Source organism: Echeneis naucrates, chromosome 7 (assembly GCF_900963305.1).
Source record: "Echeneis naucrates chromosome 7, fEcheNa1.1, whole genome shotgun sequence".
In the NCBI taxonomy this organism is placed as follows: Eukaryota; Metazoa; Chordata; class Actinopteri; order Carangiformes; family Echeneidae; genus Echeneis; species Echeneis naucrates.
In genome coordinates, this window is record NC_042517.1 from 21,074,004 (window position 1) to 21,100,933 (window position 26,930).

A 26,930-nucleotide genomic window follows, 5' to 3' on the forward strand; every position below is an offset into this window, starting at 1 on the left:
CTGGTGCAGTTGAGTACTGGTGTATGTCAGTGTTGACAGGGGGGCAGGATGAGCGTCTCCTCTGACTGGATCATGTAGACACGGGGATTTTTGGAGGAAGAATAAGTTTGATTGGTCACTCAAACAAAAGGTAAGAAGAACAAGGTTCAGCTTTTACAAAGTGTCAAACACCAGGATGGCACGATCCTAAACAGAATAAAAGTTGTTTTTCTGTTGTAATATTATGGAAAATGCAAATAAGTGACTTGATTATGTTAATTTCTGACACCACGGAGCATACGACAAAAAATAAATGGCTCAGAGCACAATATCAAAGGAATGTGATTGTGTGTCTTCATCAAATCAAAGTAAAAAGCTGAGGATAATCGCAGGTTGAAGAAAGATCACACTCTGAGATGGCGGATTAGCCTTTTGTCAACAGAAGGAAGCAGGCAGTGAGTCACTACAGCACTGAAAGAGACGGCTATGTAACTGTAAAGACGGATGAAATTGCAATGATTTTGTCATTAACCAGGACCTTGTAGTGTTTCCTGTCATTTGTTTTAAAAATAAGTATGATGATAATCAATTATTTCACAATACTACTTATTTGACTGTATTTCAGCCTTTGTGTAAAATTAAGTACAGCAGATGCTGTGAAATGAAATGAAGCCCAAACATGAATAACTAAAGCAATTAATAATATTAATTGCTTTAGTTATTAATGTTTGTAATAATATTAATTAATAACATTATAAAGTTTTTGAAACACTTAAAAATGGTGAACAGTCAAGAAGAGGCTCTAGCATCATCCTCTTAAAGCTTGGTGCAGTTTGATAAGCAGATAGAAACTGAGCAAATTAAACTCCACTGACTATTCAAGAAAGGCAGCATAGTGGCTAGTGCTGTTGCCTAATAGCAAGAAAGTTGTGTGTTCACATCCAAACAGCAACATGGGGTGTGCAGGTTACTCTTAGGTGCAGACCAGCTGGATGCACTGTGACTGCTTTCTTTGTTATTGTCTTAAAGAATTAGCATTTTATCCAGGTGGTTTTCGTTCACCTTTACATGCACATTAGTAATTCTCAGGGAAGCCATGAGACTTTCAGGAGTTGCTCTCTACATAGATGTAATTTCTCTTTCTGCTGTATATATTTTTATTGTTTGGATTGATCCCTCAGTTGTCACTCTGTATGACAGAGCAAATGCTTTTATTCTAATTCCATCCTCAGTCTTCACTTGCCTCTGCAAAGTTTGCCAAGCATTTAATCAGCGTGTGCTATTTTCATGTTTGCTTTGTGTGTTTCAGTCTAAAATTATCTCAATTTCAGTAGTGTCTTCAGCAAACCCCCCCCCTCCGGATGGTTCCTTACTGGATTTTAGATACTTCGGGGCACTTGGTGGGCTCAACTTAGCACATGCCCATTGGAAATGTTCAGTCCCCACCCCCAGTGCATCTCTGACCTGAACAGCCTGCTCTTGCCAGGCAGTGTTCAGTGTATTAATAGGTGCTTTGGCTGCTACTTTCGTCCTAATCCTCAGCTCACTCTCCAGTCCTGCCCCCTTTCATAACATAAGCAAGCCGACAAGTTGTGCCTATTTTAGGCTCGGGGTGCAGATAGCTGACACTCAGTGGATGCATACTTGAGGTAAATAATAGATGCAATGGTTATGGAGTGGCACAGACTTCTCATTATTTTGAAGGAAGGAAGGAGATATTTTATATTTTTCCCCTTTGACTGAAAATCATCACATGGACCAATCAGGACCAACCATGTTTGTTTTCAAGTCCATCGCAGCTGTTAACAAATAACTGCTGTAATAATATGAAACTGTGATTTTTTTGTTCATAGCCATAAAAAGCTGAGCAGTTTTTGATAAATCAAAGTAAAGTGGGATAGAGATAGAATCTGTTTCTTCTCAGATAAATCATGGGACAGATGTCAGATATCAAATAAAATGAGATGAAAAAAGATAGTGTTGAACGTGGTGTCAGACTAACTACATCAGAGAATGTATTGTTTCAGCCTCCCACTCTGATGGATGGGAAGGAGGGGGCAGTACAGGATTAGTGATGATTCTCTTCATCATCATCTGTCCACTCCTTTCCGCTGGGAAAGATTGTCCTTTGGTTGGACAGCAGTTGAGCAGACGGGGGAGGAGATGATTATCTTAGTGTCCAGGGAGCTTTTAACCCCCAAGTTTCTACAACCCAAGGGACAAAAAATACAGATGAAAAATGAAACATGCCAGAGCACTAGACTAAACTGCTATTTTTGGGTTGAGCTGTGGGAAAATAATCCCATCCATCGTACCTCACACATGAACAGGTCTGTTCAGTGTGACACATTTTCATCTTAACTGAAGAAATACTGTATACTTTAACAGTGGAGGCAACATGTGACCTTGGTCATGGTGGAAAATGTGTTCAAATAACATTGTCTCTGAAAATATGTGAACATTTCTTCATTGCATTAGCCATGCAGGTTTTTGTTGCACCCATCAGGGGTAATGATCTGCTTTGTTGCTGAGGTTAACAAATAGTTTAGAGTGTGGTTCAAACTAACTGCCTGTTAAGGTGCATTATGTCATGTTTTCTATATGAACGTAAAAGATATGTTGTCCGTAGTGACCTTCTTTGAGCTGGTATTATTTTTGGGTTTGCAGTGCCTTTACTGTATCATCGGAACCATTTCCTGCATCAGTAGGCAGCTGGTGTTACTCTTTCACTCTTTAGAAGTAGTTTAAGGTTGAAAACTTCTTAATTTTGTCTTTGTTAAGTGTTCAGGAAGATGAGTGTACATGCAAGTGCTTATGCCGCTCGGTGTCTGATCGCCAGGGTTGGAGTTGATAAACCTGGACATGGTGGAAACAGATCGTAGTCATTGAAGGCACTGACTGAGATGCAAAGAAACAATAGTTGAGCTGTGCTTGGACTCTGAGTGTGTCTGAACAAGAACAAGACAGTAAATGCATTAAGTGTTTGATTTGCACCTCTGAAGATTGATTGAAAGGCTCAATTTATCACAACACAACTGAATCAAGTGATCCAACATTCAATCAACAGATGATTAACATTAACAAGGCTCAGCACTGGATCCCTGAATGGACAGATAGTAGCTCATTCAGATTGAGACGCTGTGTGACAGTGGCTGTTTCTGTTCATATAGATCCTGAGGATGTGAGCTCTTTGTCTCAGAAACAATGACTTATTTTTAACTGTGGGTTGTTTAATGTGGACAGCGGTTGAGGGAGGAAGCAGTCGCAGGATGACAGAAGAAGGTAAGAGAGTCCTCCACAAACTTCATCCTTCCTCCACCTCCACAGACAGACACACACTGAACCTTTTAAAAATGATGTGAGGTTGAACAGCAAACTTACTCAGATTGAGTAACTTCTTTCTTCACAGTGATGGAGACTAACAAAGCTGCAGTTCCTCCTTGACTCCACATATTTTAAAATTGCCATAGATTCATTATTTTGGTTGGTTACAGTAAAGTCATTAGCCCAGAAAAAAATTCAGGGTTTTTATTTGTTCAACTAAATTTTTTTTATAGAAGTTTACAAAAAGCAAAGCTTAAACAGAAATACATTCAGAATTAGTTTGTTCTCTCTAAACCCATGAATCATCTCTATTCATCAACATTATTTTGAGGGAAACCAAATGCTACTCACATTCATTTTGTTGCTTCAGTTTCACTAAACATTGAATATATGACTCATCTTTTTGCAGAGGCAAAATTGAAAATGGAGGACATTTAATAACATTTAATGTTTGTATTGTTATTTTCAGATTTTCAGATATGATCATACATGTTAATATAACCTTTTACAGCATCTTGCTGGTAAATGAATGTGACACCTGTTTGTTTGTGGGTCTTTATCTCCCACCTCTTATTGTTCCTGTGCATCATTCAAGTTCACAATTTAAAAGATCGATCTTAAAGATGTTTAAGTTACATAATAATAAAATAACATCAAGCCTTATTGCAGCAGCAGAAGAATCCCAGTCTATTATCCAGACTCCCGGCTGACACAGTGTTTTATTAATGTTCTTATTTTCTTTGTCCAGCTTCTTCTTTTCTCTCTCTGTCCCTCTCCCTTCAAGAAAATCACTGCAGTTTAACTTGACAGTCAGTTTCTGCTGTCAACTATTCCTCCACCGATATGAACATGAACATGGTTTCAGCTCTGCAACAGCTACACAAACAGCAATGGCTGAATCTGAGCTACAAAGGCCAGAAAGGAAAATCTGCTGTCCATTTCAGTCCATCTCTGACTGCAGGGGCCAATAAAACAAACTCTGGTGTAGTAAAACAACAATATTTGGATTTCCCATCATGCCTTGTGATGACCTGTGACCCTGTGAGTGCAGTATGAGTTCCAGTGAGGGTGGACAATGTGAAAGACTGCCATTCTCTGAAAAACTTTGGATCAGGACTTTTTATTGAGAACACAGATGATGATCCAAAAGCATTCTGGGAGTTGTTGGAGACCATGATAGGTTTTAATTGTGAAGACATTTTATTTAAGTGGTTACAGCAATTAATGACTAAACACGATGACACACACACATTCCTCATATATCTTTTTTCTTGTTCTTGAAGTTCTGTTGCGTGTGGGAAATTTGCAGCAACACCATATAAACTTTCCTTGGTGCATCAGACACAATATGTATCATGTTGTCGTGGTCATGTGTCTGTGCGTGAAATGAGGAGCATTGCTCTAAATATGATCCTTCAGCTTTTTACAACTACAGTTGTTTTTGCAGAAATGAAAAAGGCTCTGTGACACTTGATGACACTGACCTGAGGAAGTCACGCCAGGATTTGTCCAGTTAGACTAGTTAGAAACACAATGGATGAAATAATGTGGATTAATCAAATCATATTTATTTGTATAGCGCCAAATCATAAAAAAGTTACATCAAGGCACTTTACATATAGAGCAGGTCTAGACCAAACTCTTTATAAAATGATTTAAAGGGGCCCAACAGATCCCCCAATGAGCAAGCACTTGGCAACAGTGGCAAGGAAAAACTTCCATTAAGAGGCAGAAACGTTGGGCAGAACCAGTCTCAGGGGGGCGGCCATCTGACTCAAATGGTTGGGTTGAGTAAGTAAACTCAAGTAACTCAACTCAACTCAAGTAGAAAGCTACCCTACTGACTTGTTTTATGTGAGGGACAAAGGACATGTCCTGGTCAAAAGTTACTCCAAGGTTTCTTATAGTGGAGCTGGAAGCCAAACTAATGCCATCCAGACTGATTAGATGATTAAATAGCGTTTCTCTCAGGTGCTTAGGGCCGAAACAATAACTTCAGTTCTGTCAGAGTTAAGGAGTAAAAAATGTTCAGTCATCCAGACTTTTATGTCTTCAAGACATGTCTGCAGTTAGACTAGCTGACTGGCTTCATTTGGTTTCATTGATAAGTACAGCTGAGTGTTGTCTGCATAACATTGAAAGTTGATGCTGTGTTTCCTGATAATGTTGCCTAGAGGAAGCAGATAGAGCGTAAAGAGAATTGGTCCAAGTACCGAACCCTGTGGGACTCCATGACTGACTACAGTGCATGAGGAGGAGCTATTGTTAACATGAACAAACTGATGTCTATCTGATAAATAGGATTTGAACCACCTTAGTACAGTTCCTTTAATGCCAATTTCATGTTCCAGTCTCTGTAGTAAAATATTATGATCTATGGTGTCGAATGCAGCACTAAGATCTAAGAAGAAGTATGGAGGCTGATCCATTGTCTGAAGCCATTAGAATATCACTGGAGACTTTAACCAGGTCTGTTTCCATGCTGTGATGGGCTCCAAATCCTGACTGAAACTCTTCAAGCAAACCGTTCCTATGCAGATGGTCATGTAATTGGTTTGCCACTGCTTTCTCAATGATTTTAGAAATGAATGGAAGGTTCGATGTGGGTCTATATTTGGATCAAGATTTGGCTTTTTAAGTTGGGGTTTGATGACTGCGGTCTTAAGAGTCTGACGTGCATAACTCAAAGATAAGGTCAAATTAATCAGATCTAGAATGAACGACTCAATTAAGTCACAAATCTCTAGAGGCTAGTTGGTACTGGGTCTAATATAGTTGATGATCCGGATCATGAGACTATAGAAGCAGCTCTGAGTGATTCAGAGGTGAGAATGATTCATGGCTCCATGTACAACAGGCATTGCAGTTGATTCAGGAGTTGCTGTATTCAGTAGGAGATTATTGTCTAATGTAGATAAGCGCTGATGAACTCTTTCTCTGACTGTAAGAATTTTATCTGTAAAAAAGTCCATAAAATCATCACTGCTGAGAGCTAAGGGGTCACTGGTTTCATTCAGCTATGATTCCCTGTCAGCCTGGCTACAATGCTGAAGAGAAACCTGGGGTTGCTCTTGTTTACTTTTGATTAGTGCTGAGTAATATGAACTTCTAGCACTGCGGAGAGCTTTTTTAATAAGCTATGTTGGAGCAGGAAACATCTAAAACGTGCAGGACAGTGGCCCTCCAGGACCGGATTTGGACACCACTGCTTTAGCCACTTCAAATGTTCACTGAAGCATCATGAAGGGAGATGCTCTGAGTCTCTTGTGTTTGCCACCACACACAGATCTTCTGTCTCTCTGAACGAGATCACGGTGAATGATTGTGGTCTCCTGAAACCCCCCAGTCCTGTCATACAGCATGTCCTTCATGTCTTCATTTCCACATAGCCCTTTATGTTTCTCTCCACCCAGAAGAAGAAACTGCTTTCAACAAAACATTCCAAATAATTTCAATGTCTGTGTTTAACATTAGAAATGATTCATCTGCATTAGTTTCTCTTCAGCCTTAAATATGAAGAATTAATCATCTGACATTCTTCAGACCCAGCTAAAGATAATATTCCAGTATTTCCTCCGAGGAGACATTTTTGTTGATTTGTTAGCCTCTGTCTAATTTTCCCTTATTATGTCAGCCTGTGTTAGCCTTAGTGTGGCTCATTAATGAACGAACAGCGAAGGGAACATACTGCCCTTTGCCCAGAAACAATAATAAACACATTTTTCTCTGACCCTGAGTGACAGTGAGGAGGAAGGACTGCTGGACTATGAACTCCCTGTGCTGAGAAAATGAGATGAGAAACTCTGAAATGTAAATAAACACACAGGCTTGTCTGAAATCAAACTGGCACACACTTTTCAGTCCAGATCTGCTCATTTTGCTTCATCTTCCCACATCTTCGTCTTAGTCTTGGAATAATTTACTTTTCTTCATGTATAATGACCACAGTCACAAAGAAATTGTCCCCTGTTCCTCCAGAGCCATGTGGACAACTCTGACACTCTTAATCATGGCTGCTCTGGTTCTGGGCACTGAGGTGAGTGATAGTTGAATGTATCATCTAAAATTATGTGATGTAATATTTGTATTTGTATTTTGTATTTTGTATATCTTTTCAAACTAGAATCACTCTAATGTACCTGTCATGTGGGCCCAGGTGTCCAGGGCTGAGGACATGGGGAACATTGTGGCTGTGGAAGAGGCAGCTCATGGGCACCAGGACAATTTCAGCGACATCTCTATTGTACTGGGCAATTCCCGACACCAGATCCTGGCTTCTCAGTTTGAGTGTTACCTGAAGATAATCAATGATCCACCACACACAGACCAAGGTGAAGAAGCTGCTCTGCTCATTCCTTTTCCAACCTTTACTTCATGTCTTCCTCCTTGGGTGACTCTTTTCTGCTGCCAAATGAAAGAGAAACATTAATTAAATTTTTTGATGACGCAGTATCAGTAATGCATCATCTTTAAATCTAACCCACTGTAATGCTCATGAATTATTCATGAAATGTCTGAGTTCCCCACAACCAGGCAACAGATAAGCGATAGAAAATGAATGACTGAATGAATGTATGAGCTCCTGTTTGAAAAGGAGCACAAAGTCCCTGATGTTTCTTTATCTCAGTGACGTTTCCACAGACTGAAGTCAAATACAACTAAAAATTGAAGGCTGTAAACTTCTGATGAAGGCTAAAGTATTGAATTAACTCTTTATCCATCAGGCTGTTTTCATCTTCAAGCTTCAAGGCTGAAAACCGCTTCCGACCAATGAAAATAGTTTTTCGTTTCACAAAAGAAAAGAATCTAAGGATAAAGGATAAAATTTTATTATGCGCAGGTCAGTTTACAATCATACACATAATGGAATAATGCACTGGCAAATGTGTTTTAATAACACGCAGTTTTCAATCGATACAAACTGGTTTTCAGGCATTTTCGGAATGTGAACCCACTGATACAAAAAGAGAGAGGAAGTGAGTCTGAAAGAAAGGAAACTTGCCCTTTGTCTCTCTATTAGTGCTATTACTCAAACCCACTGCTTTACTGCCTTTGAAATGTTATTCTGTTGTCCATTTCCCATCATGCCACTGTTTAACCAGGTACTGCCAGGTTTCCGTCAATTGTTGCCCGTCTTTATGGCAACAAGCTGTGGTGAGACTCATTGTTTATGTGAATGTGACACCACTTATGTTGATAATTTATAAACAGTGATTAAAAATTAAAGCTCTGCCTTATGGTTTCCTGTGGACACAAGAGGTACATTGACAGAACAGACTGATAAAAAGGAAAAATCCGTCCATGACGCTGTTATACTTCCCATAATTCCTAAGTGAATATCAAAACCTTCACTAATCTTTCAAATGTCATTCTAATACTAAAATAACAAATTTAATAAATTGCACCTTTGAGGCCAGAATGTGATGTTGTAAACGATGCAAATGTTTAGGACACAATTTTTTGATTCATATTCCATGCAAGATTCCAGCTTTACTTTTGTGAACTTGCAGTGCCTGTGAGCAGAGGAACAGCGCTGTCTACAGGTGAAAAACAGGAGGGACAGGGTCGTCCTCACAAGAAGTCTCTATATCAGTGTTTCAAACACAGTTTTGCATTAAAGTTGAGTTAAAAGAGCCAAGAGACTGAAGAATTCATGAGTCAAAATTCCAGCCTATACTGTGTCCGGTTTGTATTGCCTAGTTACACACTATTGTCCAGTGTTCAGTGTCCAATGTCTAGTGCCCAGTGTGCTGAGTCTAATGTCCAGTTCCCTGTGTCCGGTGTCCAATGTCTGTTGTCCCTAGTGCAATGTCCAGTGTTAATTGGCTAGTGTCAAAAGTCCAATGTCCACTGGCCAGTGTCCAGTATTTTATTTTGGTGTCTGTGTCGTCTTCTAGGGACTTACTGTAATCGCACATGGGACGGCTGGTTGTGTTGGGGGGACTCAGCTCCTGGGACTGCCATGCAGATGTGCCCTGAATACTTTCTCGACTTTGACCCTGCTGGTGAGGCCACATACACACACACACAAACATTGGGTTTTTTATTATATTAATTTTTGCTAATATATTTTTAATACCATTAATACAGCGAGACAGACACAAGCACTTTACATTTGGAGTCATAGTGATCATTCTACTATGTGCATTTACCTGAGTCACCTGTGCAGACAAGTTGCATAAATTGTAATGTTGTATCCAACAGAGAAGGTGACCAAAGTGTGCAATCCTGATGGCCAGTGGTTCCACCACCCAGAAAGCAACCGAATATGGACTAACTACACCCAGTGTCAGGCCTACACTAAAGACAAACTCCAGGTAAAGTCCTGTGTGTCCACTAATGTCCTTTAGACCTTCCGGCTCCTGGTCCTTTCTCACAAAGTAACTGTGAGACCTTACATGAGGGGTGATGATCTGCTTGATCTGCACTACACTAAAACCTGATAGGATGAAACACAAACCACAGTACATATCAGCAGCAGCTTTTATGACGGATATTGATATTTGATAGAGTAGGCCAAAGTTACACACTTGTTTGGACAGCTGAGTGTGACAACATGACTGGATGACAAAACTGTAAACTACAGCAAACCAGCTGTTTCCACCATCTTTAGCCTCACACCCCAGTCCAGCTGTTAGATAAACATCACTTCAAAATGTCAAGGTCAGGTAACACGTGACTTTTATTCACATGCCCTGATTGGGGCGGCTCCTTTGTATTACTATGAGATGCCGAGCCTATCAAAATACCAAATTCAAATCTTATTTGAATTGTCATCTAACCCGAGAGACATACCTGGGCCTCAGTGGATTTCTGGGTTTTAATTGATTGAATCAATCCTCTGGCACAATGGCAGTGGGAAAGAAAGAGTTCTTTAGTCTGCTAGTCCTACATTTCATACTTCTGTACCTCCGGCCTCAGGGCAAAAGTGTGAACAGTCCATGCTGAGGATGGAGGCAGCTTTCCTGTGGACTCTGCAATGGTAGATGCTCTGCAGTGAGGGCAGTGGGGTCCTGGTGATCCTTTCAGCAGTTCTCACTACTCTACGCAGACATCTGCAGTCCATTGCAGTAGTGCTGCTGTACCACATGCTGATGGGGGTAGTCAAGATGCTCTCAACAATGCAGCCGTAGAAGTTGCTGAGGGTCTTAGGCGACATGCCAAACTTCCTCAGCCGCCTTCGGAAATACAGCCGCTGTTGGGCATTCTTGTGGTGTTCAGTGTCCAGGTGAGGTCCTCAGGGATGTGAACACCCAGGTAATTAAAATTGCTCCCCCTCTCCACTTCAAGCTTCTGGATGAACAGTGGCTGATGAGGTCTCCACTCCTTCCTTATGTCCACTATGATCTCCTTTGCCTTGTCTGTGTTGAGGGTGAGGTTGTTGTCTCTACACCATGACACCAGACCGACTACCTCCCTCTTGTAAGCCGCTTCATCCCTGTCAGTATGGAATTGGACATGGACAGGAAATGTGTTGAACAATGGTTGTGTTTATGTTTGTTCTGGACAGCAGTTTCTTTCCTTTCTGCTCACTTTAAAGAGACCCAAAGAAAAAAAATCCAGCCTCCCCTGCCTCCCTGTGATGGTTTTCATCTGGAACCTGTTGTTGCATTAATAAGTGCTGGGTTCTTCTCTGCTCTCCTGCAGTTTGCCATCAGCCTGTACTACCTGGCCCTGGTGGGCCACAGTTTATCTATCGTCTCCCTGATTATCTGTCTCATCATCTTCTCCTACTTCAAGTGAGTCAACAGTGTTTTCATCTGTCTGTTCTGACTGAACATTTCTGCTGTGGGGATATGTCTATGAATTGGTTCCCTGTAGAAACCGGGAAATTAAAATGCTATTATGCTTGAATGCCATGTTCCCATTAATATGATCAGTGTGTTTTAACCCTTAGTGGCAGGACTGAGGTAGCTATCAATGACTAATGAAATATTAATGCTAATAACGAACACCTAAGGCTCAATGAAATAGTCTAATTTGACCTAATGTTTAATGATTCAAGCTGATTGTTAATAAAAACAGAGAAGAGCCTCTCTGATATACTGTTTGTTTTCTCTCCATCTTCCAGGAGTCTCAGCTGCCAGAGAATCTCCCTTCACAAGAACATGTTCCTCTCCTTCATCTTGAACTCCATTGTTACCATAATGTGGCTGTCGGTCACAGTGGCCAATAATCACACCATAAACGCCAGCAACCCCGTGAGCTCTTCTTCATATTTCATCACACTGATGAGTGTTGCTTCCAACCACTCATTACCCACATGTTAAAACTCCACTCTCTGATGTTCTGAACAGGCCCGATAAAAAGCTGCTTCTAATTCATCCTGACAGAGCTGAGGTGAAGTTTAACCATTTCCTGTCCATCAGGTGAGCTGTAAGGTCCTGGCTGTGCTGACTCAGTATACATCTACTTCCAGTTACTTCTGGATGCTGTGTGAAGGCATCTACCTCCACACGCTCATCATAGTGGCTGTGTTTGTGGGGGAGCAGCAGCTCTTCTGGTATTACGTCCTGGGATGGGGTGAGTTAGGACCATCTACCATCTGGTGGCTCAGTCAGAAATCAGAAACATTTCTGCACATTTGGATGATGATATTTTTACAAACTTTCTTTCAGCACAATCCTCAGTAACCTTCTTCTTCCAGCTGGATTTGTGAAAACATCAACAGGAGATGCCTTTTTCAAAGTCTAATAATTTTTCCCTGCACAGAGTAGGCCTGTTTTCAAACAGAATGAAATTCTCATCCTGAAGGCGCGATCTACCTGTTTGAGTTAGGTGGGCTTTCAATTAGACTTTCAGTTGTCTCTCTGTGCAGATACCTTCAACCAGCTCTTCATTTGCAATTGATTCTTTTAAGTCTCTCCAAGTCACATCTTTTTACGTACACGGTTTTGCCATCCTGTGATTACCCAGGAACTGGGTGTGCCACCTTCACTGTTGCTACTGCTGCAGGAACTGCAGCTTTTCTTGTTTGGTTTAGCAATTTATACTAATAGAAAAATAATTTTTTGGGGGGATTTCACAAATAAGTATAAAAGCAGGAGACACAGAGGGAAAACTGAGTAGAGACACTAACTAGTGTCTTCATTGGCTGCTGGTAAAATTCAGAGTAGAATTTAAAACCCTTTTGGGTTTCAGTTATCAGGTTGCTCTTCTATGGAACCAACTTCCTGTATCAGTCCAGGGGGCGGACTCTTTAGCAATTTTCAAGACCAGACTTAAAACCTTTCTGTATGACAGAGCTTGTATTTAAAAAGCTAAAGTTCATTTAGTCTTTAGCTATACTGCTATAGGCCTAGGCTACTGGGGGAAGGACTGAATGTTTCTCTCTCTCTCTCTCTCTCTCTCCCTTGCATGCGCTGACATATCAATAACCATGTTTCCCGAAGTCTCTGTCTCTCCCAGTTCCTCTCCTCTCTCTCCATGTCCTCATCCTGCAGGTGGTGAATCATTACTACCCCATGTTCCTGCAATGCCTGCTGCTCCCATATCCTCATGAACTCCATGCAGCATTATATGTTCCTCCTGCGTTGAATATCCCCACTTTCTTCTCCCTACTCTACCCAACACACCCCCCACCGGTTCTGGTTCTGCCCGAGGTTTCTGCCTCTTAAAGGAAGTTTTTCCTTGCCATAAGTGCTTGCTCATCGGGGATCTGTTGGGTCTCTTTAAAAAAATTTATAAAGAGTTTGGTCTTGGCCAGCTCTATGTGTAAAGTGCCTTGATGTAACTTTGTTATGAATATGGCGCTATATAAATAAATCTGATTTTATTTTGATTTAGGGATTCAAAGTGCAGGTTTGATAATTCTGCCTCTGTCTCTGTTCATTATGCTCAGGTTTTCCCATGGTTCCTGCCATAACCTATGCTGTGGCTCGTGGACTCTTCTTTAATGACAAGTAAGATGCAGCATCAGGACAATTTTCCTATTTTTAGTTCAATTTCTGCACAGATCCAGATCCATGAATGTGACAGTCTGTAGTATAAAGCTACCGGCCTGTGTCCCTCCTTCCTGTTTACTGAGTCTGGTACTAATAACCAATGATACAAGTTCTCACTAAAACCCTTACTAGTTGTGTAATCAAATACGGCCAAAGAAATAATAAATACATTTAATAAAAAGAATGGAAAGTTGAGAAATTAAGTTCAATGAAAGAGTATTACTATCCGCAGCTGTGTAGAAAGGTGAAGAACTGAAGGGGATGACTCATGTTTCTTCTGTGGGCTGTTTATTAAAGATTCTGTAATATGGGAACTTTTATTTTGGTGAGGAAACTTAAAATTGAATGTTTACTGGATGGCTTGTTTTCCAGTTCATGGTTCAGTATCTTGGGCACTGGAAAGATGCAGGACCCTAATTCAACACTGAAAAACAAGCTAATTAGCATGGTTAGCACTATGAGTCCATAATTCATGTTAATTCAGCTAACTGCTAGGCAAATATCAGTAACTGTTTCTTAAACTGACAAGACAAAGTTAGTTGTTTTGTGCAAAATGCATTTTTGGATACCAGCTGTGGAAGGGTCAGCTGCGTGTTGGCAGGAAGTGATTTGTCCATGATGCTTTTGGGAACTTAACTCCTGCTCTGTGCATTTGTTCCAGATGTTGGATCAGCTCTAACACTCACCTTGTCTACATCATCCATGGACCAATCCAGGTTGCACTGATTGTGAGTTCAATTCAGAATAATCATTAGATAACAATCCTACTGATTCAGATTATGTTTTTTGAAAATTTCAAGGAGGCTTGGGTTTACCTGGAACTCCTTAGGTGATGAGTTGAAAGACACAATCAGCGTACAATGGTTTGAAGCACAACCTTCGTGAGCTTCTTTTAGTGTCAACTTAATCTGTATCTGCCTTAATGTGGATAAACTGAACTGCTGGCTAACAAAATAACTTATCATAGTGACTCAGTGTTGCTGGAGAAAGCTCTAAATATGAAACTGTCTAGTCTCCATCAGGCTGAATGGTGTGAAAAAAAGTTTCTTTCCTTCAGTTTTAACCTCCGTCAAATTCATCAGGGCAATAAGCAGATATCTTCCTCTTTCTTCCACTCGTCTTCTGACTCCTCCATGAATCTGCCCAGGTAAACTTCATTTTTCTCCTGAACATTGTCCGTGTTCTGATCACCAAGCTGAAGGAGACTCACTCTGCGGAGTCAACAGCCTACATGAAGGCAGTGAGAGCCACCCTCATCCTCATCCCCCTGCTGGGAGTCCAGTTCATCCTGTTCCCCTGCAGGCCAGAGGGACGTATCACTCGTGCCATCTATGACTTCTTTGTAAATATCTTCTGCCATTTCCAGGTAAGTCAGTAATAATGTGGCTACCTGCCACAGAAATGTATTGACAGACATATTAGAGCAACTGCAGACATTGAAGCCTGTAAGTTATCTCATGAATATGAGATTTGACATTTTCTAACAAAGCAGACGTTTTCGTATTAAGGCTTTTTGTAGTAATAATTACATTAAACTACTTTTTTACATTAGCAACAACATCAAATCAAAACCATCTCCATAAGTTTCCACTAGACCAGAGGTCTCCAACCCCGGTCCTGGAGAATTACTGTCCTGAATGTTTTAGATGGTTCCTGCTCCAACACACCTGATTCAAATGAGTGGCTCCTGATCAGACCTCAGGAGAGCTTGATGATGACCTGATCATTTGAATCAGGTGTGTTGGAGCAGGAAACATCTAAACATGCAGGACAGTTGCTCTCTAGGACCGGAGTTGGAGACCTCTGCACTGCTCATCGGTATCTAATGGGGGAAGAGGCTGCAACACATCCAGTATGTGATTTGTCATAAAGATTAAACATGAAAATTATTTAACTATTTCATTTACATTTATTTTTAAGGAATTATCTCGAATTATCTCTATTATGCATTAATACTTATAGTATTTCACATGACTTCACAGGGACTCCTGGTGGCCATTATATTCTGTTTCTGCAATGCTGAGGTTGGTCAGAACTGCGATAAAAGCTGTGATAACTACCATAGACTTCAGACTTGTCAGTGATGTGTTGATCTGGATCATCAAATTTACCATAAGTGTCACTGTTAATGTGCAGGCCCAGGCCGCGCTGCAGAGAAAATGGGCTCAGCGCAAGTTCACTTGGAGTAAAACCAGCTGGGGTGAAACTTCCATCAACCTGTTTCACTATCACACCAACTCCTCCATCACTGAGACCAGCCGAGCAACCATCAACTTGGAGCATCCAGTTGCCACACCGTCTGAGGACAACAACCACTTCCTGTCCAGTGTGCAGAAGAAAGTAAATGGGCAGCAGAAAAACAACAGCTGCAGCAATGGAGAGACAGCTATGCTCAATAACATGGAGACCACAGACATCTGACATCTTACTGGAGAAAACACTGAGAGGGAATGAGGCTGTAGGTACACTGAGGCAGTGGGAAACACACAGGATGTATGAAATGCAGAGTATGTAGGAAACAGAGAGGATGAAGGAAACACAAAGGACATAGGAGACACAGAGGATGTAGGTATGTGGTCGGAATAAAGCCTGATGGATCAGAGGATGGTGTATCCATGTGCATAGTTTAACACACATTCACACAAACACACACACACTGATGGCCTGTTGGTGAATCTGAGTTCAAGTGTGTTTTGCTGCAGTTTTTCTATCCTCCAAAAGAGCTGCAGAACTGTTTTCATCTGTTTCCTTCTGAGGTGTCATTTTTCACCTCAGAGCTCAGCATCAGATAATTCTGATTTACTGTGTTAAAGATTCTCATCACTGCCCCAGAGGGAGGGTGGGGGGCAGTGGGCAACTTAACAGTCGTGTTCACAAGATGAAATGGTTCTCATAAAAACCAGACTAACAGCACAGGAGCTACATATAGAGTGTGCACTGAATCTTGAGCTTCAGATATTTTGTTATAATGAACAAGAACAACAACAATAATAATAATTCGCTCACTCATCTCTTACTGCTAATCCATTTCTGGGCCATACTGGGTGCTGGAGCCAGTCCCAGCCAGTGAGGGCGTGGTACACCCTGGACAGGTCGCTAGTCCATTGCATGACCAACACATACAGACAGACAGAGGTGAACAGCCACTCACACTCATAGTTACAGGCAATCCAGAGTTACCACCTAACCTGGACATGCATGTCTTTGGACTGTGGGAGGACCCAGACTCCCTGGGGGAAACCCACGCAGGCACGGGAAGAACATGCAAATTCCACACAGAAAGGACCCAGGTCCAGGAGTCCAACTCACAACATTCTTGCTGTGAGGCAATGGCGCTAAGCATAATGCCGCAATAATAATAATAGTAGTAATAATAATGTTGACCATGTGCGAACTATAGATAATCAAAGGCTGACTTCCTTCACGGTTTTGACTATAGTAGACTCTGTGGGAAATGCGGTTATAATCATAACTTAAAATGGCAGACTTGACTAAGGTGGAAAACTGAGCTTCACTCAGTAAAACTAAAACTCTTAATGAAGAATCTGTCATGTAAAAAGTATTGAATCAGTTCATGGTCATTTTAGTTTTCCTCCCCAAATCTCCAGTTTCCTAACATGAGGGAGTTTTGAATATGGATGTACAGTGATGTACAGTGATGAACAGGCTGGAGGCTGACCTGCATATTTCCAGCCCGACATGGTTCAGACTGATCTACCTAGTACCTAGGAGTGTGTCCTGTGCATTGTGGATAATAACTAATGACCCAATGAAAGCAGAAGCTGAGCTCTGAGTGCCATAGCGATATTGGTGTTCATGCTGCTTTTTGGAGGAAGGGGGGGGGGCACTCAGAGCAGATCCAAACACACTGAGCTTTGTGTACAATTCATCAATATTTGCTCCATCATTGATACAAGTTTGTATCGTGAAATTATTTAAATATGATGTAACGGGAGCTCTTAATTGAAACTAAAACTGAATCATGTCTGTGATGAATATTGTTGCAGCATATTATTGTTCTTACACTGTTCTTACCATTTGGGGGCAAAGGGGGAGGGGTATAAAGTTTTTGACATCTTCGTTCATATTAATGTAGTGGCTGTCTTGCTGCTTCTAAATTCTTAAAAATGATTTACTGCCACTCAATAACATACTGTGCTGCACGTCCTGAGTGAAGACTGAGAGCGCGGTAGGCTGATGGACAAACAGCTGTCATGATAATTTTTCTAATAAAATTCAAGAAACATTCCAATTAAACATTTTACACACACACACACACACACACACACACACACATATATATATATATATATATATATGTGTGTGTGTGTGTGTTTTAATGTGCCGTAGCTGGGTGGAAATAAAGTTGTTAGAATTTACAGCATTTGTGATGAGTTTGACAGTGAAAACATTTATGCAGTGTATTGTTGTAAGTGAATATTTAAGCACACTTATGTGTTTAAGTGGACTCACCAGTGTAGACAGGTTAGCAGCCTGTAGCACGAACGGTTTGGATATGGACATATTGATGGTCCACAAAGGACAGAAGAAAATAGAGGTCCCACCGAGATTTGAACTCGGATCGCTGGATTCAAAGTCCAGAGTGCTAACCATTACACCATGGGACCGTATAATGTGTGGAATCGGTCGTTGTAATATAGATTTTTTTTAAACTGGCCGTGGTGTCATTTTATATCGGTATTTTTGATAATTATTGATTGATATTTAATCGGTGTATGGCTCACACATAGGGCGGCAGAACTGAGACCAGCTGATCCGGACGTCATGGCGTTAACATGGAAGATAAAGAAGCGGAAAGTCAAAATCTTAAAATGAACATACAATGAATATCCGTAGTGTATTAAGTGCCTAATTTTTCAGCCATAGTGTTTTATTTCAACAGCATTTAATGTTAGCTGCGTCAAGCTGAGGTTCTAATACACCGTCCGTAAACGTTGCAACCGCAAAGGATCATGGGAGTGCTGGTATCCATGTTGTTTTATTGACGTCATTGACAGAGTTGTGTTAAATTATTGCTTGTAGTAACTAAATAAATAAAACAAAAAAAAAAAAAAACAAAAAAAAAAAAACATGAGGGCAGCTGACAATCAATATCTATCTATCAATCTATCTATACATTCTATCCAAGGTCAGAGGAGTGTGCGCAACCCCCCTCCCCATCATCCACAGATTACACTCACAGATTAGATCCACAGGTTCTGTGAGGACACTTTAACCACATGTCCCAAACTTAGTCTCAATTAACATCTTAATGCACACACTGTCATTGCAGTCCCTAACATGTGAGTCCGTAACAGTCTATAGTCCAATTAAAGAGCAGTAGACACATACACACTGGTGGTTAATCTAGCTGTAACTGCACTTAGGATGCAGGAATGTTAATGAAATTGATGGTAATGCGCCAACCTGAGATACCCATACTGAAGTTAGCCCCCACATGAACGAATTCTGTATGACAGTTTGCTGGTAGCTTTTCTGCAGGGGAAAAGCTGTGTGACAATGTCTGATCTTTTCACCCAATGATTTGTAAAAATGTATTGTATACCAGAAAAAGTGAACAGTGAGTCACCAGAGTCAGTTCATATATTGGTCTGGACAGAAAAAGACATGAAACTAATAAAGTGTCTCATGAACCAGTCTGGATCCTGACCAGGACACAATACAGACAAACTTGCTGCACACTAGATTGACCTTTGGTCCACTTCTAAGTTAAATTTGGCTTGTTGGGTGTTTTTTTTTCTCTGTACTAGCACTGTGTAGATCATAGTTTGTGTGCTGGGATTTTTTTTATATTGTCAAGTTACCAAAAGAGGCATTGTGTATTGTTGAAGGTAAATTTTTTACTTTAGTTAATTTCAGAGCTTGTATTTTCTTACTTTTGCTTGAGTAAATGAACTGAATCAGTACTCTCACATTTAACAGCATGTTTTTTTTCACAGATAACAGTACTTTCACTTAAGTACAGAATGGGAGTATTTTGCCACCTCTACCAAAGAGTGGAAGTATCTTACCAGGACGGTGTCTCTGTCCAGATAGAGGCAGACAAACACAATAATATTTAACACATGGAGTGAAAATAAAACTAAACTTCAATGCAACTTCTTTTCTCAAATGATAACCCTGTTTTTGATGGTGTGCTATTTTTTGTGTAGCTTTGACTGGCACTGCAGCTGCTGCAAACAAGAGGAGTCACATATGAACAGGACTGTCAATCAGATGAACTTCAATAAAGTTTTACAATGAAGTTGACTGAGGATGAACCACATTGACAAAAGCCTTTCTGCTCCTGCACCTGCAGTTTGTCTTCAGTCAAGTCCACTCTGTTGATCCATAAACGAGTAATGTTGAACTGACAAGTCAGGGTTTCTGTGTTCTGGACATCCTAGCCTGACAAAAGATTCCAGTATTAGATATGTGCATTTTATTAAGAAGTAAGTTGAGGGACAGTCCATAACCAAGACCAGGACACAAACCTTAAAACTCTGACCGCAGTGACTTGCAGGTCCAGTCCTGTCCCTCCCTGTTAAACAGTGATCCTGTGACTTCTCTGACTGGATCCTATCATCTGACATAAAACTGGTAGTGAGTCAGGCATGGTGTTTATGTATACACAGACAACCTAGGATTATCACTTGTGGAACTGTCCTAATCCTCACTCTCCCTCCAGGGTTGTTACTAGCCTTTTCCCTCAGCATCTTCAGATCTCCAATTCGTTCATTGTTCCTCCCATCACCTACAACCATGTCCACGCTCTTGCTGTAGTTCCGTCACATGTGATCTATTCATTTAGAGTCCTGGATGCACAGCTGCATGGCCACAGTAAGAAACATCACCCACCCTTACAAAACTGTAAAACCCTGAGACACAATCATTAAGTAATTATCGTCTTATTGAGTATTTACCTCTTTTATGTGTTTGTTCTCCTCTCAGGTAATGTTTGTGCTTTTTTTTTTGCCATCAATTGAAATTATTCCATATCCTTTATATTAACACTCTGACTAAGTGTTGTTTATTGTTGTCTAATTGGAAAATCTGATCTAATGAAAACATGATAGCGGAAACATAAATGTGTCCCAGGACACAGGACAACAGGAACAAACAATAACACTGTCCATGTTCAAATCTCTGTACAGTAATGATCAATCAATGCTAATAGCTAAATGCATGATCACTGGCACAGTTTCATAAATATTCAGTGTTTTTTTTAAAGCATTTTATCTTAAATCAGATGTGAATGCATGATGCATGAAGAGTATGGATGGGTCAATGGTCCCATGCTACCATGAATAAACTCCAGTCTGACCAAGTAAAAGCAGAAATAACTCTCAGACACTTAGGCTTTTATAAGCTACCTGCTTTAAATCTGCTTCTAGTTTCATCAGCTCAGCTAAATTTAATCTGAATCACGCCCAAACAATTTCTGGGTCACACACACTGTAGAACACATACTGTTCTGTAACACACAGCTGCTGAACACATTTCAATGCTCTCAATGCTCTTCAATGCTTTCTCTCTCTACACACACACACACACACACACACACACACACACACACACACAGACAGACACACACACACACAGACAGACACACACACACACACACACAAAACACATGCACACACGCTATTCTCCCATCTTAAACTGAAGCCTTCATTCCTTAAGTGCCCAATTTCCTCTGTGTTAAATTAAATTAGTTGCTTAAAAAAATAGACCTGGTATGGGAGCAGACAAAGACAGAAAAAGAAACTGAGACATACAGAGGCAAAAATAGACAGACAGACAGAGATATAAACAGACATACAGACACAGAAAAAGAGACAGAGAAAGAAACACAGACAGATACAGAGGCAAAAATAGACAGACAGACAGAGATATAAACAGACATACAGACACACAGAAAAAGAGACAGAGAAAGAAACACAGACAGGTAGAACAGAGACAGACAGAAAGTGGTAGACAGAGACAGGGAACGAAACAGAGAAAGAGAACGAGACACAGACGGGCAGGCAGAGAACCAAGACAGAGTCAGACCGACAGAGAAAGACAGGCAAAGACAGAGAGAGACAGGTAGAGACACAAACAGAAAGAGAGATAGGGAAATGTGTCTCCAGATGTATGAGTTGTTTCTAACTGTGAGACGTGTCTCCAGCTATAAGACATGCATCCATGATTCCAGCTGCAGGACTGCTAATGATGGGTACAGGTTTGATTTATAAGAATTTATAAAGAGTTTGGTCTAGACCTGCTCTATATGTAAAGTGCCTTGATGTAACTTTGTTATGATTTGGCGCTATACAAATAAATCTGATTTGATTTGATTTGATTTGTCAGGACAGGAGGATTCAGCCAAACTGACGTCTCAGTGCCATCAGACAACCAGCATGAACAGCAGCAGCAATCTAAAACTGATTCCCCTCTGATGTTATCATATTATGACCACATAGCTATGACACTTCCTTGTGAGATGATATGAAATAAAAAGTAATTTTCCAGTGTGTGCTGGGGGTGAGACAGCAGGTCCTAGACTCCTCCTCCTTCTTTTCTCCTCCTCGTCCTCCATATTCCCCTCCTCCTTTTTCTTCTTCTCCTTTCTAATCCTTCCTTTCTAATCAGGCCCTTTAAGTTAAAATGGCATTGTCGTTTGTTTTGCTGAAGCAAAAGTGTGTGTGAGTGTATGTGAGTATGTGCAAGCACAGGGAGAACATGCAAATTCTACTCAGAAAGGCCCCAGGTTGAACCCATGATCTCCTTGCTGTGAGGCAACAACGCTAACCACTATGACACAGTGCTGTCCTATTCTTATTTTTTTTTATAATATGATAATATGATGAAATTATATTATATTATTAAGGAAGGTTATTGAGTTATTTTTGGTAATTTTGTTCCTGTATAACAACTTCTGAAATGCACAACAGGAAAATATGAGACAATAAGATCAGAGGCTGATAAAAAAATAACGTCATTGTCTTCTCTCAATTTTATCATGTATTGATGCCCTTTTTAAACCCAGTGATGGAGCTGATGAAGCTGATGATCAGATTTTTGCCCTTTCCCTCGACTCACAGTGGCCCAACTAAAGAAAGTGCAACCACTTTTCATTCAGTGCAAGTTTCTTCTGATAAGTGCAGATCTTTTAATTGAAGTGAAACACAAGTGATGTCATATGTACAATCAGTAGCTGTAAGAAAAAAATATTATCAGAAATAAATAATAGTTTCTTATACTGTATATGATCCTACAGTCACGTTTGGTCCTATCTAACCCCTGAGCTTGACATGTGCTCCAATATGGTATGATCTGTTTGACCTGCATCTGCTCATGAATGGGCTAATGTTCATACTAGAGGACATACTTATGCATGCTGACCTGGGGAAAGCTGCATGGACACATCCACGTGGTCGAAATTGAAACCGTCTCCAATCAGCAGCATGTTTGTGCTCTAATCCTCTGTCCTCTGGGTAAATTAGATGTCATTTTGCAGACCTAGTGAAAACTGGGAGAACAACAGGGTTTGGCACCAAATCTGAATCTGGGTTCATTTCAAGGTGCTCTGAAGAAAGAGAACAAGTAAAAGAGGAAGAAGAAGAAGGATAAAGAAGGAGAAATCAAAATGAGAAAAAATATCCTTAAATTTTCATAAAATACAGACAAAATATTCTATGGAATTTCTGCTCAAAGATGCAGAAATGCAAGAAAGGAGAGATGAAAGGATGAAAAGCAGTACCCACAGTGTTAGGAAATACCAACCAACCTTAAGCCTCCATGTCAACACACAGTCAAACAAGCACCAATGGCAAAGTTTTTGATCTGGTCTCTGCTTCCAGACCTGCTGCTGTTTCCAGCTGTAGGGAACAAACATGGGGTATGACAGAAGAAGGACAAATATTTGTGGTAGGAAAATGCCAGTATGAACTCAGAGTGTTTGATTTCATAGTTCAATGAGATTGAATCAAAAAGAGACAAAATTGGAACAAAAAAAATCAAAGCAAGCACCAAGAAATGCAAGAAATCAAACGGCTGGTGTGCTGAACACACTCTGCCGCTCCAATGTTATAAAAAGACACCTCATCTATTATACATGGTCTTTATATCATGGCAGCTTCTTCGGAAGGAAGACAGACTCCTGTCATGTGACAGGTCCTGACACTACCCTGCAATAGGATTATGTTATAATGATACAGGAAACATTTTAGAGGATTTGTGGGTAATAAAAGGGAGACTGAGGTTTTTATGAGCCAACGAAGAAGAGATTTCCAGTGGGAGGCCAAATAACTTGAAAACTGCTCTGGTGTGTTGCAGGAGCTTCGCTTTCAAACACACTGAGATTCAGCGTCCTCTTCACCTTGTGACAAATCCACTGGGGCAAAGGTCACTGGATGGTGGGGGGCGGGGGCAGGGGCAGGACTGTAGGATCCTGAGCAGAGGGGAAGACCCTGCACTGTCATTTCTCTGTAACTCTTTACCTAAAAAATAAAAAGAATCAAGAAAACAGACTGAAGTAGATTGTAAACACACACACAATAGACAAGTGAAAACACTGAAACACTGATGATCATCCATGTGAGATTTTTTACATGCTTTTGTCTCTATTACAAACACAGTGTGTCTGCTGTGACCCATTGTCTGCTGCATGCCTGGTGTCTGCTGCATGTCTCCTGTAGGGGTCGAGGACAAAAACACAGTTTAGTTTGACATTGATCAGGGTCGTGTTGAGGACACTGCTCTATTGTCTCATATGTTTGCTTGTCCTCTGTCAACTCCACCCATTCACAGAGCATGCATTTAGTTAATCTTGTCCAGAGTCCATTAGATTGTGTTTCGCTGGTTGTTCCACTGAGATTCTGAGGAATATATATATCCAACAAGTGTGTTTTTGCCAGTAAACAGTGTTAATTTCACAATTTTCCAATCAATATTATATCAATCTTCATTTGTGAAGCAAATTCTACACAGATGATTGATAGACATTTTAAACAGAAATAGTGAATTAATAATGTATCATATGTACACATTATAGACAAACATTTTATAGAAATACAATCAAAGACATTTAGAATTTTAATTAACCATTTCCTTGAACTGCAATCTTACTGAGGGGGAGGGGTTTGAGCACCCAAATTATCCAAGAAGACACAGACTTTATTCTTGGCAGCAAAGATCTCAGAACCGAGTGAAAAAAGGAAACAGGGCTATGAAACATTAACTGAAAGGGATGTCACTAGGTTCTAGGTCGCGAGAAAACAAAATCACGCCTGAAAGAGGTAAAAACTCTACACTAGAGGAACCAAAAAGGGGGAAAACAAAAAAACACTCCGTAAGGAGGAAAAACCTGACTAAGAAAACAAGAGAAACTCACTCACGCTACTAAGCGGAGGATCAAAAGGTAATACTTTGAAAACGCTACTAGAACTCAAAATCACTCTAAACGAGAAAAACACAAAAGCTATGATCATTAATCTATCCAAAAGAATCTACAAACAAAAAGTCACTCATGCAGAGGAAACACAAAAGGCTATGGAAAAAAGGGCTAACTCAGGTATAGAAATTACAAACCAAAATTCACTCAATTCGAAGACCAAAAGCTTACACAAGGACTGTAGTAGGGACGTAATGCTGGTGTGAGACATGAATCGACAACACACTGGCACAAGACAAGGGGAAGTCAGACTATTTAAGCTGTGGGGGTAACGGGGAACAGGTGGAAACAATGGTAATCAGGGAGAAGCACAGGATACATGAGGAAGGGCAAGTGTTCTGAATCGAGAGGAGGTTAGGAATTTCAAAATAAAACAGGAAACGTCAAGACAAAATAAAACCAAGACGAGACAACATCACCACGGTGTGACAAGAAGCTATATTGTCTGGGGCTTAATGCAGCTGGTAAGGTCTTCGTAGGCAAACGAAACCTAAAAGATTGGTCAGAGCGGTTCTAAAACCCCTTATTGATACAAAAAAACAACAAAGGACAATTAAGTTGACCAGACTGGTGCTACCTGGGCCTCTCCATGGAGCCAGGCCTGTGTTAGGAGTGTACAAGGGGTACCCAAAAAATACTCCAACCAACTGACTGGAGAAAGAGTAGGGTTCTTTCTAGAACAGGGCAAGGGACAGATGAACACAGAATGAGCCAGAATCTCTGGGGTTGGGGAAGCTCAGGCTACAATACAAAACTCAAGTATGGGCCAGTACACTGGGCAAAAGGTACAAGAACAACCAAAACACAAAATTGCAGAAGAAACTCAAAACAGGAGCTAGTGGCGCAGGCACACTTGCCGCAGCTGTGCTGGAAGTGGCTGGGCAAAAGGCAAAGCACTGCAAATAGGCAAAAAAGGAGTAAATCCACAGACAGGCTAAACATTAAAGAGATATGATTCAGAGAGGAGCCACAAGTCGACTGACTGAGGTGAACTGACAAAGTGGCGAAGAATGGATGAAAAAGCTGGCCATTTAAAGCACAGGAGGAGGTGGAGCTGATGAGCCTGATTAGTTGCAGGTGTGCAGGAGAGCCAAGGGCAGGTAAACCAGCCAGTGAGGAGGAAGGAGGGGCAAGGGAACATGACAGGACAGAGCCCTGAAAGATTGGGACTCACAGGCAAGCACCAGGCCATGGCCTTTGCCCATAGGACCCAGTTAGCCTCAGTCGGCTCACCTTTCCATACAACCACCAGGAAGGAGCATAAGAGGCTGTGGCGCGGTTTGTGTAGCAGTCATGTGCGGAGAACTGGGCCGCCCAATCCCTGGACAAGGAATCTGGATATTGGGATATGGAGCGTCACCTTGCTGGGATGGAAAGAGCCTGAGCTAGTGCATGAGGTTGAGCAGTACCAGTTAGAAATATTCAGCCTCGTGCCCACATGGAGCCTGGACTCTGGAGCTAAACTCCTTGAAAGAGGCTGGAATCTCTTCCAGTCTGGAGTTGCCAGTGGCAAGAGGTGGCAGGCTGAGGTGGGCTTGGTCACAGCTCCCTAAATCAGTCGCCATGTGTCCACATTTTCCCCAGTAAAAGAGAGAGTTGTCTCCCTGTACCTTAGGGATTGGTCCATCACTGTTGTTTTGGCTTACAGCCCATCCTTCTCCCACAGCCTCCATTACTAATTGCCATTACCTTGGACGCCTCAGACTACGCAGTCGGTGCTGTGCAGTGGGCTGGTGGGGTCTGGCAGCCACTTGCCTTCTTCAGCTGACAGTTGCACCCAAGTGAGCGGAAGTACAGCACTTTCAATGGTGAGTTGCTTGGTCTCTTGCTATTAGACACTTTTCTTCCTTGCTGGAAGGTCAGAAATTCACTGCTTTTGTCAACCACAAGCCACTTATTTTTTGTCATGGCCAAAGGTGACTGAGCCATGGTCCGCCCGCCAGCAATGTCAACTGTCCTGCATTTCACAGTTCACTACAGACTTGCAGCACGTTGCCAGTAAGAACAATAAAGCGCCAGACCATCTGTCATGGGCCGTGGCAGGGGCAGTCCATCTTGGTTTGGATTAATAACCATGCTTTTCAGAAATCCCCATTTCTTCCTGTTCTAAGCATGTGTATTACATTCACTAACCATGTTTTCCTGAAGTCTCTGTCTCTCCCAGTTCCTCTCCTGTCTCTCCCTATCCTCATCCTGCAGGTGATGAATCATCGCCATCCCATGTTCCTGCAACGCCTGCTGCTCCC

General features: G+C 41.1%; 1 protein-coding gene and 1 non-coding gene across 5 annotated transcripts; one reads left to right on the top strand and one right to left on the bottom strand.

The window, feature by feature from the left end:
• The first annotated feature begins 2 nt into the window (after nucleotides 1-2).
• calcrl2 (calcitonin receptor-like 2) lies at nucleotides 3-18,355 on the top strand. Of its 4 annotated transcripts, XM_029506815.1 has the most exons (15): nucleotides 30-130; nucleotides 3,150-3,261; nucleotides 7,047-7,113; nucleotides 7,282-7,339; nucleotides 7,460-7,634; nucleotides 9,201-9,308; nucleotides 9,508-9,620; nucleotides 10,951-11,042; nucleotides 11,375-11,504; nucleotides 11,673-11,826; nucleotides 13,145-13,205; nucleotides 13,909-13,975; nucleotides 14,395-14,613; nucleotides 15,230-15,271; nucleotides 15,384-18,355. In XM_029506815.1, exons 3-15 carry the CDS (start codon nucleotides 7,097-7,099, stop codon nucleotides 15,666-15,668), a joined length of 1,521 nt encoding a protein of 506 aa, XP_029362675.1. In that variant the 5' UTR covers nucleotides 30-130; nucleotides 3,150-3,261; nucleotides 7,047-7,096; the 3' UTR covers nucleotides 15,669-18,355. The 4 variants fall into 4 exon arrangements, with proteins under 4 accessions (XP_029362676.1, XP_029362678.1, XP_029362674.1 ...); XM_029506814.1 differs by lacking the exon at nucleotides 3,150-3,261 and having other exon boundaries at nucleotides 11-130; nucleotides 7,041-7,113; XM_029506816.1 differs by lacking the exons at nucleotides 3,150-3,261; nucleotides 7,047-7,113 and having other exon boundaries at nucleotides 3-130.
• trnaq-uug (transfer RNA glutamine (anticodon UUG)) lies at nucleotides 17,804-17,875 on the bottom strand. Its single transcript has one exon. It is a non-coding gene; the product is annotated as a tRNA-Gln (tRNA).
• Nucleotides 18,356-26,930: the final 8,575 nt, after the last annotated feature.

What these genes read in the sequence shown, in the direction of transcription:
- calcrl2 (XM_029506814.1), top strand. An exon ending in CCATAAACGCCAGCAACCCC is followed by an intron (nt 11,505 to 11,672) that starts GTGAGCTCTTCT and finishes CCTGTCCATCAG; the next exon opens with GTGAGCTGTAAGGTCCTGGC. An exon ending in CAATCCAGGTTGCACTGATT is followed by an intron (nt 13,976 to 14,394) that starts GTGAGTTCAATT and finishes GAATCTGCCCAG; the next exon opens with GTAAACTTCATTTTTCTCCT.